Genomic DNA, 15,746 nt, shown 5'->3' on the forward strand with positions numbered 1-15,746 from the left:
TCACTCTGTACTTAAAATCAGGGATAGTATGTGGCACAAGAGTACACATTGCATTATAAACCACCTGTCCCTTGACATGCATGTAGTGCTGCACGTCCATGCATCAAATGCCTACGCTGCTTGAATTCCACAGCGCTGATTGGATCACATCACTCTAAATTGAATAGGCTCGATGACCACATCTTTCCAGTCACAGTTCGGTATGTACACAGGTCGCATATAATGTAAACAAAAGCCAACAACCCTGAATATACAAGTACTCCAAGTCAACAACCATAAATGTACACACCATTGCAATCCCCAAACGCTGACTGAAAACACCACTGCAAACCTACAAATCTGAAAAAGACACACATCATCAAGAGCATATCTCTGAATGAACACATGACTCCAAATCAAAAATCATGAAGTGAAAGGCTAACCACAAGCCTACAACAAAGTATATCTGCAACCTCATCATCCTGAATGGATACACTACAACAAGATGATAGCACTTCGTGTACTCCGCACAGCAAGTTGACAACTCTGAGTGAGAACAGGTCTCCATGTCACAAACCATGTGGAGAATACCCCCAACTATGCATCTTTACACCACTACAAGCCTGAATGTACATTGACTCAAATGATCAACCATGAAAGTAACACAATACATCACTGCATGCCCCTTTAACGTTACAGAACAGTGCATATTTTGTTAACTTGCTTTGAGATTGATTCTTTCTTAAAATAAATGAGAGAAATTGAAAGGAGAGTGGGCGACTGTGTTAGTGGTGAGACAGACTGTGATGGAGAAGAGTGACTAGCAGTGAGGATGGAGGAGCAGAAGTCAAGGTGTGAGTGCATGGGGCAGATTGAAGAGTGGGTCTACATAGTATCTGATAGCTAGTGCGGTAATCTGATAGGCAAAGAATTTCTACTTGAAGGCCCCTCACTTAAGCATCCTCACCCTTTGGACCAACTCAATGAAGCAGATCTCTTGGGGGGCATGTAGAGGCAGGCCCTACTTTGCAGCTCTGATTAACACGTTATTGGCATTATGTGGACATACTAATGGTATATGTAGCTGTGGGGATCAAACTAAAAGATGAAAGGGGCCCCAAAATGTTCTGCAGGCGAATTTCATTGTATGTTGACACCACATTAAGGCCTCACGCATGGGAGTTCATTAATCTAAATTCAGGAATGCATCAAGACGTGACACCAGTCAATTAAGCAATTAGTAGTTCCATGTAAGCAATGTTCAGAAGGATACACTCTAAGCAGACAGTTGTGACTTAGGAAATGACAGTGCCCTTGGAGAATCTGCCAGTCAAATCATCTTTTAACTCCTGCTGGTTAACTTTCCTTCTACTTTTCAAGCTCCTCTCTTGTAGAACTGAGCGTCAGATTCAGTCCTGCCACCAGTGTTCCCTCCCCGGTCTCTTTCACTCTTTTCTGCTATTTCCAGCACCCCCAGTCAAGATTTGAAAGTAGCAGTGGGGCTCTTTTAACACCTTAGGCCCCACTCAACACTCCGGCGATCTTACCGGGCTTCTTGTCAGTTCCTCGGCCCAGCCAGCTCTCACAGGCGTTCACCGTCAGGCCGGCGAACGGGTCTCTCCGTCGTCAGTTTCCACCTTCGAGGCGGGTCAGGCCCTGGGCGGCTGGGCCTGAGCGGGCCGTCAGAAGGCCTCCTTTCAGGCGTTCCAGCTGGTTCCTTGTTCCGCCCCCTCCACCCGGGCCCGGCCACTTCAGATTCCCGCCTCCTCTTCCTGCCGCTCACTTCAGCGGCGCCGGGGCAGATCTCAGATATGCTGCCTCTACACAAGCTGCCCTCCCTATAGCCACCGCTTCGCTTGTTGATACCGGGCCTTCCCCCCTCTTTCCAGGATCCCCAACGTGGGGGCCCACAGACGCCAACAGCCCTGCCAGAGGTGGCAGCCCAACGGCAGGAACATCAATGGGGCCAGCAGCAAGGAGGGGTCGTACACATGGTAAGTGCCCAGGGACCCAGGACAGCGGCGGTGACCCAGCCTGTGCTTCTTATATGAGGTAGAGTCTCAGGTGGGCTATTTTGGCGGGACTATTGAAGGTCTTTATGCCCCTAGGCTACAGGCAGCAGTGAAGTTGAGGGAAACCAGGGCAGAGGTCCGAAGCCTTCCCTTATGTCAACAACACGCACCCCTCTATTCTTAGGTCAGTTGATCTCAGCTTGCCGGACAGACCAGTAGTCCACTATGAGGGGGCACAAGGGGGGGGTTAATGGCTCCGCGGGAGATGTCAATGCCAGGGCTTGGTCGACCAGTAGGGGGCAGTATCGGCAAAGGGGGGTAGCCAGTCCATGGACAGTCTGACCTCTTCCTTAGTGCACCAACCTCCCCACAGGCAGCCTAACTCCTACTCGACTCACTCCTCACACGATGTCTTTCTTCTCTCCAAAATGGCCGCCCCAATTCCCCCTTTTATAGTCTAGGCCAAGAGAGTCCAGAGTGGTCCAGAAGGTTCTAGAACCCCTCAATGCAACCCTATGGCCCCAGGTTCTGAGGTGATATGGACAGGCCACCATTTTGTGTTTCCCTACTTTCCCTCCATTTTACAAGAGCACCTGCGCTGCATTACTAATAAGTAATAACGAGGCGCCCAGAGTCCTAGGGTCAACACCAGGAAAAAAAAATGTAGTGGACACCCAAGAAAAATAGAGGCAAAAAGGGAATATATAAAAAAAAAATAGGAGGGACCACCCAAAGGGCTGACCGGTCTAACAACGTGCACTTACTTTTCCGCAAACCGTCAACCAATTTGTGTTTTGGTCAATTGATAAATACAATTTGAGTCAGTTATTTGTCATTGAGCTTCGATTTTCCACAGCGGGGACCTAAAGAAAACCAGTTGAAGGCCAGACACATTAATATGCAAAACCATGGAATTGTACAAGGATGCATTTCTATTTTTGCATTATTATAATGTAGAGTGGTAGTGGAAGGGTGTAGCCCTCAAGCAACTATGACAGAGTGGTATAAGAGGAGAAATGCGCCTCAGAAATCCATCAGCATGGAGAACTAAGACACAAAAGTAAAGAGGTGTGCCTTGGTGTTCGGACAGTACTGAATACAGAGCAGTTGAAATAGTATTTGTAGAATGGAGTACTTGTGAAGTCTCTAGCAAACCTAGTGCTCAGTGGTACTACACAGTGTACATGGCAGTCCATGGATATGGAAGAGACAGTGGCAGGAATGAGGAAGAGTTATTGGAATCCACACAATGTAGATGTTAGTGTGGTGCACGTGGAGCAGGTTTCTCAGTATCCTAACAGTAAAGTGGGCAGTGTGGTAGAAGAGGAGTGTGTGTTCTCTGGAGTCTCACAAAAAGGAAAGCAGTGTGATAGAACTGAAGCAGTGTTCTGTGGAGTCTAGCGACGACAACCAAGCTAAAGAAGCAGAGGTTGTGATGCATGCACAGCTGCCATGCACATACCTGTTCAGAGCTGTGCCAATTTGCTGCTTGAATTCTGTCCACTCTTCCTTGCTCTTCCGGGGTAGTACATTTACTTCCTGTGGCTCCTCAGAGGCTGGTACGCTGTTCAGCTTCATAGCAAGTGTGTCCTTCCGCTTCACTTTGTTAGCCAAAGAACCTTGTGGGGGGTGAGAATTTGAAGAGATGTGAGGGTAACAGGACATGCAAATGTCTGTGTATGGAGAATATGGAGCTTTCACCAAGTTCCTCTCGGGTGCAAAGGAAGTATTCACAAGCGAACCTCTGAGAAACCACAGACAAGGAATCCATTCACAGACAAAACATTTTTTTAATGTATTTCACAAAACCTAAAGTTGTGTTTTATTACATCTCGTTTACATCAATGATGTTTGTCAAAGGCATCTGTTGTAGCACGTCTCAGTCAGTGAACAGGTTTCTACTGTCACTTAGTGCCTCCTAACTTGTGGTTACTGTACGTGGTCAGGAAGAGAGGTACCTCAATTGTCAGGGTGTGTGTCTGTGGTCGATGATATAGTCTTTTCTTAAAAGACCATAAAACACAACCTGTTAATTATGGACCTCCAAGGTATCAAATCAATTGTTGCATTAAACCAGACTTGTTGTTCAAGTTGAATTTAATGTAACTAATGAACAAATGCCAACTTTAGGAAATTGCCACTTTGTTGCAGAGTATTCCAGTGAAAAAGAGCAAGCATGTAGCAACTCTCACAGTCTCAATCAACTGTGAGGGGACCTCTTTGGGTTGTTCGGAAAGCCCTCACTCACCAACCTGGTTGGTGACATGCTTCATCATCGGGCCCCACCAGGAGTGGCCGAATGCCACCCTAGTGTGCTGCAACGCCAGACTACTGCGGAGCTGTTTTTTTGTGAGTGAAGTGTGATTTTTAAAGTGATTTAAAAATGTATCAATTGTGTAAAAAAAAAAAAAAAAGAGATTTTAATAGTATTGCCAATTGGACATGGATAAAAACAACAGTGTGGGATAAAGGACCAAAATTAGAAGTCCAGATTTATCCTATGTGTGCTCAACATGTTTCTGCCTCAGTGATAATGGTATATCAGGCGTTCGTCAGGACCAGTGATAAGAAGTGAAGTAAAATATTATGATAAACCCCGGTGGTATGGGCGCGCTAAGGCCCACCCTAGCTTGGGGTACTATTTTTAAAATAATTTTTTATCCAAAACACGCTCTCAAGATTCTGATTTATTAGAGTGGAACCGAGTTTATTAGAAAGTGCTAACGATTAGAGCACCATGGGTCTCGGGAGGGGGTGGTAGCAAAATTGCTAGGCACCCGCTCGGTACCTAAGCGAACCCTCGAATGCCGGAACCACTAGCATACAGGGCGCTGTGTCATTTTGTTACCACCCTGTGAGAAAGTGGCTCTATATATACTGGACCAGAGTAAGGTACAGTGTGCATAGAGTCCACAAACTCCAGAGGTATAACAGAGGTTAAAGCCAGGTGTGACCTTACTCTCTAAAGTGGTTGCTTGGTCGAGCAGTAAGGCAGTACCAGAGGACAGTAAATAAAGCATTTGTTGTACACAATCAGTCAGCAAAAGGTTTCACACACTCAAAGACTGAACTCCAGGCCAATTGTTTTTATATCAAAAGATATAGTTGTTTTATTTCTAGACCCAACAGGCATAAAAAATGTACTGCTCTCAATAAGAGAGGTCTCAGATGAGTACTTGGCAGAAAGGCAATAAACTTTGTAAAGACAATAGGTACAGGGGTTGCAGTAGGCAACAATTCTACACACAATTTAGCATTGAGCTCAATGGATTCCCTTATATAAACGCAGGTGATTACTTTGTAGATTACTTTGGTAATTCCAGGACTGGCTCCTAGGTTCAGTCCTGGGGTCTAAGCTGGAAACAGTTTAGCAAAAACGTTTTAGGTATTGTGGTGATTTTTCAGGAATAAAAAACTATTTTAAAAGTTCACACTTAGAAACTTTTCAACAGAAATCTGGCAATGTTATTCAATGGGAGAAAATTCAGGTTGCAGGTAAAGTACGATCTCGTTACTTTTGTAATCCAGTACTGGTCTCCTGGGGCCAGCACTGGGGTCTCAACCGAAAACAGGTAAGTAATTACTTTTCAGTATTTCGTATGATTTTTTAAATTTTTTTTTATTTTATTTTTTATTGTTGCAAGCAGAGAAATAGTGTACATTGTGATATCATTGTCAGTGCCGCCTCAACATTCGGCTGCATCCGACCATTATCGCAACTTTTCTTTTTTTTATAACATAACGTTCAACTGTAAGGTCATAGATTGGCAGGTAAGTAGCAGTGTGCATATAGTGTATCACTTCCCATTGTATCAACCTATCAGTTAAGGCCTATTGATCCACAGGTAGTACATTCATCCTCCATGTCCGGAGAGCAAGGGAAACTCTGTACCCTCCTGCTGCGCTTGTATCTCCCTCCTTCTTCCCACACCTATCCCATATCCCCTTCCTCATCCGAACTGTCTACATCTTCCTCCTCTGGCAACGGTTCACAAATTTCCCCTCGATATGTGTTCCATGGCATCCATATCTTGTTCCATTTACGGGGGCTGACTCTCTGCTGGTATACCGCCCGCTCCGTCACCATTAGCATGTCCATGTTTCTGCACCATTGCGTCAAGGTCGGTGTCTCTGAGGCCCCCCACTTCTGAGCTATGTCTCGCTTTGCTAGCATCAGTCCGATGACCACCCATTGCCGCCCCTGTGGAGTCAGATTGTTCGGGCCCCAGACATTCAGCAGACAGATTCTAGGGTCAGGTGTGAATGGGAGCTGCAGAGTCTGGGCAATAGTACGTGTTACCCTCCTCCAGTATTCTACCATGCTGGGACATGTCCATAGGGTGTGAAACAGTGTGCCCTCCTCCCCACAATTTCTCAGACAGTATGGGTGATTCGCCCTCTGGATTTTATGTAGGGTGGTGCGTGTGTTTCGTATGATTTTTAAAGAATATTTCTAGTTTTCAAAAGTAGACACTTAAAAGAAATTTCATAGAAAAGCAGACAATGGATTCCTATGGAGAAAATACAAGTTACTAGTAAACCCGCTAGGGATTACTTTCGCGTTTCAGTACTGGCTCCTCTCCTGATCACAGGTGAGTATTTCGGAATTCGGATGATTTTATATGAATATTTCAAGTTTTCTAAAGTAGACAGAAGATTTTTTTAGTCAAACCAACCAATCAATGTTATTCAATTGCCGGTAAGTGAGTTACCGGTTTCCTGGTGAGTACTCTACTGGTGAAGGAATATGCTACTTACCAGTATGCATCTGTTCTTGGCATGTAGGGCTGCTGACATTCATATCTGTGCATAGATCGCCGCCTAGTGTTGGGTCCGGATGATTGCACATTGTTGTCCTGGCTATGTCTTCGAAGTATCACGAGATAGGTGGCTCCTCCCCTGGACTACAGTGCGCATGGGCATCCTCTCCATCCTTAGATTGTTTTTTGCCATTGTGGCAGAGGTGGAGTGTTGTACAGTAAGAGATGTCCATGCAAGAAAGTGAGAGTTAGAATGAATGCTACAGCTGCGACAGGCACCGGGGAGGAAGGTGGGCGATATGAATGTCAGCAGCCCTACATGCCAAGAACAGATGCATACTGGTAAGTAGCATATTCCGTTCGAGGCATGTGGGCTGCTGAATTCATATCTGTGCATAGAATGTATAGCAGTTTCTCCCTTAGCGGTGGCTACCTGTGCCAGCTGCAGCAGTCTGAAACGGAGTTTTTAGAACAGCCTGTCCTACAGCAGCTTGCTGCTTGGAATGTACATCTACACAATAGTGTTTTGTGAAAGTATGTATGGCGGACCATGTGGCTGCCTTACATATTTCCTCTAGAGGAATGTTTCCCAGGAAAGCCATGGATGCCCCCATTTTGCGTGTTGAATGCGCTCTTGGGGGAACTGTTAAAGTGCGTTTTGCCTTAAGATAACATATTTGAATGCACTTAACAATCCATCTAGCTAAACCAGATTTGGAAATGGGGTTGCCTTTGTGTTGTGGTGAAAAAGCAACAAAACAACTGTTTTGTTTTCCTGAAATCTTTTGTTCGGTCTATGTAATATGGGAGAGCCCTTTTAACATCTAGTGTGTGCAGGGCCCTTTCAGGTACTGACTGTGGATTTGGGAAGAACACTGGCAGTTCTATCATTTGATTGATGTGGAAATGGGACACCACTTTTGGCATGAATTTAGGGTTTGTTCTAAGCACGACCCTATTAGCGTGTATTTGGAAGAATGGCTCTTGAATAGTTAGGGCTTGCAGCTTGCTAACTCTTCTAAGCGAAGTAATTGCTACGAGAAACGCCACCTTCCATGTTAAAAATTGTATTTCACATGAGTGTAGAGGCTCAAAAGGTGGTCCCATTAGTCTGGTTAAAACGATGTTTAGGTTCAAGACCGGTGAAGGTGGGTGTCTTGGGGGGATTATTCGTTTGAGTCCCTCCATGAATGCTTTAATTGCAGGCACTCTGAATAGGGAAAGGTGTTGCCTGTTCTGAAGGTAAGCTGCTATGGCAGCTAAGTGTATCCTTATGGACGTATAGGCTAGATTGCAGCGTTGTAGGTGCAAAAGATAGCATATGATATTTTGAGTTGATGCGTCTAGTGGGTTTATGTCATTGTTGTTACAGTAAATGACAAAACGTTTCTACTTTGCCGCATAGCATGCTCTTGTGGTAGGTCTTCTTGCCTCTTTGATAATGTGCATGCAGTCAGGAGGTAAGTTTAGGTAGCCAAACTCTATGACTTCAGGAGCCAGATTGCAAGGTTCAGCTGCTGTGGATCTGGGTGCTGAATGTCTCCATGGCTCTGGGTTAAGAGACTGGGCGTTAGTTTTAGTCTTTGATGAGGCACCACGGAAAGTTCTAGGAACGTGGTGTACCACGGTTGCCTCGCCCATGTTGGAGCGACTAGGATTAGCGTCATGGAGTGCTGGCGCAGTTTGCGTGCCACTAGCCGTATCAACAGTTGTGGTGGAAAAGCGTAGGCAAATTTGCCTGACGAGTTCATTCATATCGCATTGCCCTGAGACTGCGGGTGTGGGAACCTTGCAGCGAAGTACCAGCATTTTGCGTTTTGTTTTGTGCCGAACAGGTCTATCTGTGGTTGTCCCCACTGTTGGAAGTATGGTTGAAGCACTGTGGGATGAATCTCCCACTCGTGTATCTGTTGGCTGTGTCTGCTGAGCAGATCCGCTATTTGATTGTCCTTGCCTGGGAGGTGTTCGGCCATGAGAAAAATGTTTCTTTGAATGGCCCACTTCCATATGCTTTGAGCTAGATGTGACAGCTGTGGAGAGTGTGTTCCTCCCTGCTTCTGTATGTAGTACATCGCAGTCATGTTGTCCGTCCGGATCAACACGGTCTTGTTGCACAGATGTACTTTGAAAGCTTTCATTGCCATAAAAATTACCATGAGCTCCAGTAGGTTGATGTGCATTTTTTTCTGTTGCGTGGTCCATAAGCCCTGTACTGTGTGGTGGAGGAAATGGGCTACCCACCCTACTAGGGATGCGTCCGTTGTTAAGACTATTTGTGGTACAGGCTCTTGGAACAGTCGTACTTTGCAACGGTTTTGTGGGTTCCACCAATGCAGAGAGTTGTATGCACGACTGGTCACCAACACTAGGTTGTCTAATTGTCCTTGAGCCTGGTTCCACTGACGTGCTGGCCACTCCTGCAGCGGACGCATGTGTAGTCTTGCGTGAGGGACTATGAAAATGCATGAGGCCATCATACCTATTAGCTGCATAAACACTCGGGCTGGGAGCGAGTGTTGGGGCTTGAACCTTTGATTAGCGTCTGAATGCTGTGTATTCTGACAGAATTCGGCTGTGCTTTCCCTGCCAGAGTGTCTATTGTCGCTCCCAGGTATTGTTGTACGTGGGCAGGCTGAAGATGGGACTTTGGGTAGTTCAGTGAGAAACCTAAACTGTGCAGGAGGTGAATAGTGCGTGACGTGTGGCTGGCACATTGCTGGGCTGACTGTGCTTGTACTAGCCAGTCGTCCAGATATGGATAGACATGAATATGCTGTCTTCCGAGATGTGCAGCTACTGTCGCTAGGCACTTGGTAAACACACTGGGGGCTGTTGTCACCCCGAAAGGAAGGACTTTGAATTGATAGTGCTGATTTTGTATGGTGAACCTGAGATATTTCCTGTGTGCTGGGTGTACCGGTATATGGAAATATGCATCCTTGAGGTCTAGTGTTGCGAGGAAGTCTCCTTGATGCAACAGCGGTAAATCCTGCTGTAGAGTGAGCATGTGGAAATGCTCTGATAAAATGTATTGGTTTAAGGGTCTGAGGTCCAAGATTGGCCTGAGAGACCCGTCCTTTTTGGGGATTAGGAAGTACAGTGAGTATACCCCTGTACCCTGGTGTTCTAAGGGTACTAGTTCTATGGCCCCTTTTTGCAGCATGCTGATGACTTCTTCCTGCAATAGGTGTAGGTGTTCTGCGGACATAGGACGGTGTTTTGGGGGTATGTTGGGTGGTGTGGAGATTAATTCTAGGCAATAGCCATGCTGGATAATTTGCCTCACCCACCTGTCTGTAGTTATGTTTTCCCAGACTTGCAGGAACTGCTGTAATCTTCCCCCGACCGGTGTTATATGGTCTGGGGGCAGTGACAAGAAGTCACTGCTTGGTGTTGTTAGAGGATCTGGTGGTGTTATTCCCTCGTCCTCTACCTTTGCTGTTATTGCCACGGTATCCACCTCTACTGTTTTTGTTGTAGGTGGTTTGCGTGTTCCCTTTGTTGTATGAGGTTTGCTGCGCTGACCCTCCTCTTGCAGCTCCTCTGTTGACGGAGCGACGAAAGGAGTCACCTCTGTATTGTTGTGACTGCAAGGCTCCCATAGACTTTGCTGTCTCGGTATCCTTCTTCATTTTGTCTAATATTGTGTCCACATCAGGGCCAAACAAATAATCAGGGTTGACTGGCTGATTAAGTAAAGTCGTCTGAACCTCATTTTTGAACCCAGAGATGCGGATCCACGCATGTCTTCTGAGCATTACACTGGTATTGATAGCCCTGGCTGCTGTGTCAGCTGCGTCTAACGCACACTTGATGGAGGCGTTAGATATTAACTTTCCCTCCTGTATTAGGAACTCTGCCTGTTCTTTATAAAGGTCAGGTAGATGCTGGAGAAGGTGCTCAAGTGTGTCGTAGTGTGCCCTGTCATACCTGGCTAACAGGGCTTGTGTGTTAGAGATTCTCCATATGTTAGCTGCTTGGGCAGCTACCCTTTTGCCTGAAGCCTCAAAAACTTTAGACTCCTTGTCTGGAGGTTGAGCTTCGCCCGTTGTTTGAGAATTAGCACGTTTACGTGCATTGGATACTACCAAAGAGTCCAATGGCAGCTGTCCCTTAATGTATGTAGGGTCCACTGGTGCTGGCCTATATTTCTTTTCAATCCTTGGTTAATGACTCTTGCCCTGGTTGGTTCCTTAAATATGTCCCCTGCGTGTATAAGCACACCCCTTTTAGCATTGGCAATGTTTTCACCGATCTTTCAGAAGTGTTGAAAGTGTCGAAGAGGAAGTCCTCCTCAATGGGGTCTGCATGCATTTCCACGTGGTGGTTGTATGCTGCTCTTTCGATTAATGCATTGAAAGCAGCTATGTCCTCTGTAGGCGAAGTTTTAACAGAGTATGCAGCAGTATCTTGCATGGTCTGTGAGTCCACAGGATCTACATGACTAGACCACGGTTCAGTTTGGTTGTCCTGGTCATCGTCCACTGGATAATTATACAGTTCATTATCCTCCTATTCCACATCCTCCTCTGTGCGTGTGGGAGAATATGTATACGTTTCTTGCACATGTGTGCTGATGGGCTCAAAGAGAGTTGGAGATGTAGTAGAGTCTCTTTTCTTTTTGAGTGGAATGCGGTAGGTTTCAGCAGAAGTGTCTGGTCTGACTTTCCTTTTCAGTACGGTAGGTTTGCCAGTATCTGGGTCCACATACAGTTTGGTCTGCTCCTCTGTGGAGGGCTCTTGCTCTTCATGCGCTTGAGCCCTTTTCCCTGTTATCGCCTTTCTTGTGTGTGTCGGTTCGATTTCCGTTGTTGGTTCGACCGTTTTTTGGCGTATGTGCATCGGAAGTCCGAATTTTATCGGTCCGAGGGTCTTTTGTGCTTCAACAGTCTTTTTAGGCTGTATGACCTTTTTCGGTGCCGGGAGTGTTATCGACCGACAGTCTTTGTTTGTTCGATAACCACTTTGTGGCCTTGTGTCTTCTTTGGAGTCTGTTGCTTTGGAGCGATGTTTTGCCTCGACTCGATCGCCCCCTTGGGCTCGATTCTTGCCTTCGGCTCGAGTGTCCCCGTCTGCACCGTCTTTGGCTTGTCACCGTGTTGTCTCGGTTCGACAACCGTCTTCCGCTGGAGTCCTTTGTTTGTGTTGCCTGGCGTCGACATCGATCTCGTCGGCTTTCAGTTTAGGCATGTCTTTGGGCGTACTGGCTCTTGGCTCGACAGCCCTTAAAATTTCGACGGCCATTTTGTGTTAAGTCGGCGCCGATGAAACCGCACCTATCGGTCCGAAGAGTGGGAACTCTATAAGTTTCGGTTTCATTTTTGCTTCTGTAACTTTCGGTTTCGATATTACCAGGGAATGGTAATGTTGCACCGATGGCTCTTGCTGTATGTTCTTAGCCGGGCTGGATTGCGGGTCTATAGAATCGATGTTTAGATTTTGGCTAAGGCCTTCCGGCGATGCCTCGACCTGAGCCTTTGGAAGCGTATCAGTGAATGTACTGGGCTCCGTACTCACGGTTGGCCCCGTGTCCTCGCCGGAGTCGTCCTCGAAGGCTCCGATGCCTGGATCGTCGTCCCCTACCTCGACGATGTTGTCTTCTTCGTCGACGTAGTAGTTGGAGTCATGTTCCGACCCCTGCTCCAACTGCTGGTCTGAGTCCTCAGCTTCGACGACCTCTTCATCGTCTTCAAAGATGTTCTCCGGGTCAGGCGCTGGCTTCTGCATCGTCTGCCTCGCTGCTGATCAAACCCGAAGAGTTTTCTTTGAACGGAACTGCGCACAAGCTAAGCAGTCAGCTTCATTGTGTTCAGGAGATAAACACTTGTTACACACAGGGTGTTTATCTATGTGTGGGAATTTTGAGTTACCATTGGGGCATCTTTTGAATGGACTTCGTTCCATCGACGATTGGCCCTTGGTGTCGAGAAGGCCCGCGGCCCAATTCGACGATTTGAGTATAAAACAACCGAAGAAAGTAGTCGTTACCGATCGGATAACAATACCGACGACCCCGAAGGCCTTTTAGAAAAGTTTTTTATCGATTCCAAACTCCGAGTTGGAAATCACATCCGAGCCCAATGGCGGAAAAAAACAATCTAAGGATGGAGAGGATGCCCATGCACACTGTAGTCCAGGGGAGGAGCCACCTATCTCGTGATACTTCGAAGACTCTTCCAGGACAACAATGTGCAATCATCCGGACCCAACACTAGGCACAGATATGAATTCAGCAGCCCACATGCCTCGAACGTTGTGGTTCTGGGCATAGACTCAGGGATCCCCCAGGGTCAGGTAGGTACAGTTTGTTCACCCTCAGCAGCGCAGGGGCGGCCGGGTGCAGAGGTAGTTAGGCCCAATGTTATCCAATGGGGGACGGGGGGCCTCCGGATGGTGGCTGCTGGCTAGCAGGCCAAGCAGCTGTGGGAGCTGGGCTCCTAGTCACTTGCTCAGGGCAAAGGGGGAAGCAAGATAGGACAAAGGTGGCACGGCCAGCGGTACTCTGGCAGCTGGGTGCAGGGTGCTTTTGAGCCGTCGGAGCTCAATGTTATCCAATGGAAAAGGCAATGGAAAAGGTCAAAATGGAACAAAGGCTGCAGGCTCGGGGCGGAGACTCTCCAGGGGCGACCAGCACGTCGAGAGGTACGTTGGGATCTTGGAGCACAGGTAGGTACCCCAAAGGGAGGCACAGGGGGCTGTGGGGCGCCGGTGTAGGGGTGTCTTTGGGTGTCGGAAAAGCTTACCCTCAGCTGGTCGCGGTTGGGGGGGCCTGGTTCTGAGTCTGCAGGAGTCGTCTGGTTCGTCGAGGAGGGTCTGTGGGCACTGGACTTCGGGTCCCAGTCGCCAGGGGGACGTCCTCGTGGTCTTGGATCACTCGGGCATGGGCCAGGCTCGGCGGGTGCAGAGTGGGCTGGTCTGGAGCTTCCTGGCTGGCACCGGGGGGGGGGGGGGGGGGGGGGGTGTTGCAGCAGACCCTCTGCTGATGGGAGTCCCAGTCTTTAAGAGGGTCAAGGCAGGCAGGTCCTCAGGGTGTCCCAAGGTTTCTGTCCGCAGGAGTCGCCGGGATTTAGGTAGGAGCAGGTTCCAGGATTGACAGGCCGGTAGGGCTGGGGCCAAGTCAGTTGTTGTTGTCCTGTTAGCTGTTACGCGGCGGGTCCTCTTCTTCTTCTTGATCTGCTTTCTTCTTTTGATATCGGGATCTGAGGAAGGAAGGTTCGGGGAGCCCCTAAATACTGAGTTTAGGGGTGTTACAGGTAGGGCAGGGACCAATAGGTCCCTGTCCTGGGGTGGGTACACCCCCTAGCCTGCTCCTCTCCTGTGGGAGGGGGGAAGGAGCCTAGCTGGGATTGGGCAGGGCTCCCCATCTTCAAGATGGCTGGAGCCCGGGGTCGTGCTTCATCTCGTCTCTCCCACCAGAGGGGTGGGGTTGGCACAGGCTGGCACCCCCCCCTTCCTGACGTAGTTTTTCCTGCCTGTCTTCCCGCCAGAGTGGGGGACAGAACTGGTGAGGGCCAGATGCAGGGTAAAGCAAATAGTCTGGAGAAGCTCACAGAGGCGGCATGCCTTTGAAGCTTCCCCCTGCCCATCCTGGGGGAGGGGACCTTGCACCTCGACCAGGATGTGCATTGTTGCAGGCCCAGGAGAGCGGGGGCTCTCCACCCAGGGGTCCAGCAACATGTCTGCTGTGTGGCAGCCTCGGCAGCCACTCAGCCCAGACGTGGATTGTAGGTTAGGTTTTCAGAGGGCATCTCTAAGATGCCCTCGGGTGCATTTTACATTAAATCCCACACTGGCATCAGTGCGGGTTTAATGTGCTGAGAAGTTTGGTACCAAACTTGTCAGTCTTCAGTGTGGCCATTATGGTGCTGTGGAGTTCGTAATGACAACCTCCCAGCTCCATATACTCTTAATGGCATCACTGCACTTACAGTGCCCAGGAATGGCCCTGGGTACTGTAGGGGCACAGGGCTCATGCACCTGTGCCCACACCTCTGGCATAGGGTACCCTGCTAGAGGGGTGACTGAAGCATGCCAGGGCAGTGGGTTATGTGGGCATGGGACACAGGGTTGTGTACCATGTCGACTCTTGGTTTAGCTCTGTACCTAGACACTCAGCCTGCAAAGGCAATGTGTGGGTGTCAGGGTACAGGGCCCCTGAGGGTGGCACAATAAGTGCTGCAGTCCTCAGGGGTCTTCTCAGGTCACCATGCCCTGGGTACCTAGGGTACCATTTACTAGACAGAGAGGAAAAGCTGTTGTCAAACCATTTTTTCAAGGGGTTGTAGTCGCAGGTAGCCACACCTCTGGGGTGAGCTAGGGAGCTCTGCACACTAAGACAAGCAGTCTATCATGTTGGGAGTGGGCGGGATAGTGCACTCTGGTATAGTTAGATACCACATTTTAGAGGAAGTGGTCATCAGGCTGGAGGGACCTGGTATCCAGATTGGCTAGTTAGCGACCCCATCTCCTTGAGCTAGCTGTGGGCATACAAATGTCACCCCTTGCATCGAGAACTCAGAGAGAGGACTGAAGGAGAACTGCCTTGCTATTTCCTGGAGCTGGCAAAGAGAGGATACACAGAACATTGGTCGCATCTGCTGCTCCTTGGGGTAGCAAAGAGAGACTGTGCCTATGGTCCCTGTTCAAGAAAAATTCATCTCCTAGCCCCAGGCACGAAAAGTTACTCCAAGAATCAGTTGGCTGACTTTCTGATATAGCTACAGGGCCACAAAAACTGCACTGTTAAGTTGGTAGCCAAGAACACCAGGTCGCCACTGACCACCAGAGTGCAACCTGGGAGACAGAGTTCTGTCCCTCAAAAGCTGCACCGGAGTCTGCTGGACCTGGCAGTCGGAGTGAAGTTTGGTCACCCACCAAGGAAGATATAACTAGCTAAAGGGAACAATGGGCAATTGTTTTTAGTCTGGACCTCACCCAGACTTCGAGGGACATCGACCCCTGTGCCCATACTCACCCCACTGTGATTGTAGACAGA

General features: G+C 48.3%; 1 protein-coding gene across 7 annotated transcripts in view; it reads right to left on the reverse strand.

Annotated features, from left to right (window-relative positions):
• PHACTR4 (phosphatase and actin regulator 4) overlaps positions 1 to 15,746 on the reverse strand; it is a 597,089-nt gene that overhangs the window by 155,806 nt on the left and 425,537 nt on the right. For all 7 annotated transcript variants that reach the window (XM_078682591.1, XM_078682596.1, XM_078682592.1 and 4 more), the window contains one exon: positions 3,454 to 3,610. In XM_078682591.1, the coding sequence (XP_078538717.1) occupies positions 3,454 to 3,610 (157 nt within the window). The remainder of the gene's footprint in view (positions 1 to 3,453; positions 3,611 to 15,746) is intronic.

Source organism: Lissotriton helveticus, chromosome 3_1 (genome assembly GCF_964261635.1).
Source record: "Lissotriton helveticus chromosome 3_1, aLisHel1.1, whole genome shotgun sequence".
In the NCBI taxonomy this organism is placed as follows: Eukaryota; Metazoa; Chordata; class Amphibia; order Caudata; family Salamandridae; genus Lissotriton; species Lissotriton helveticus.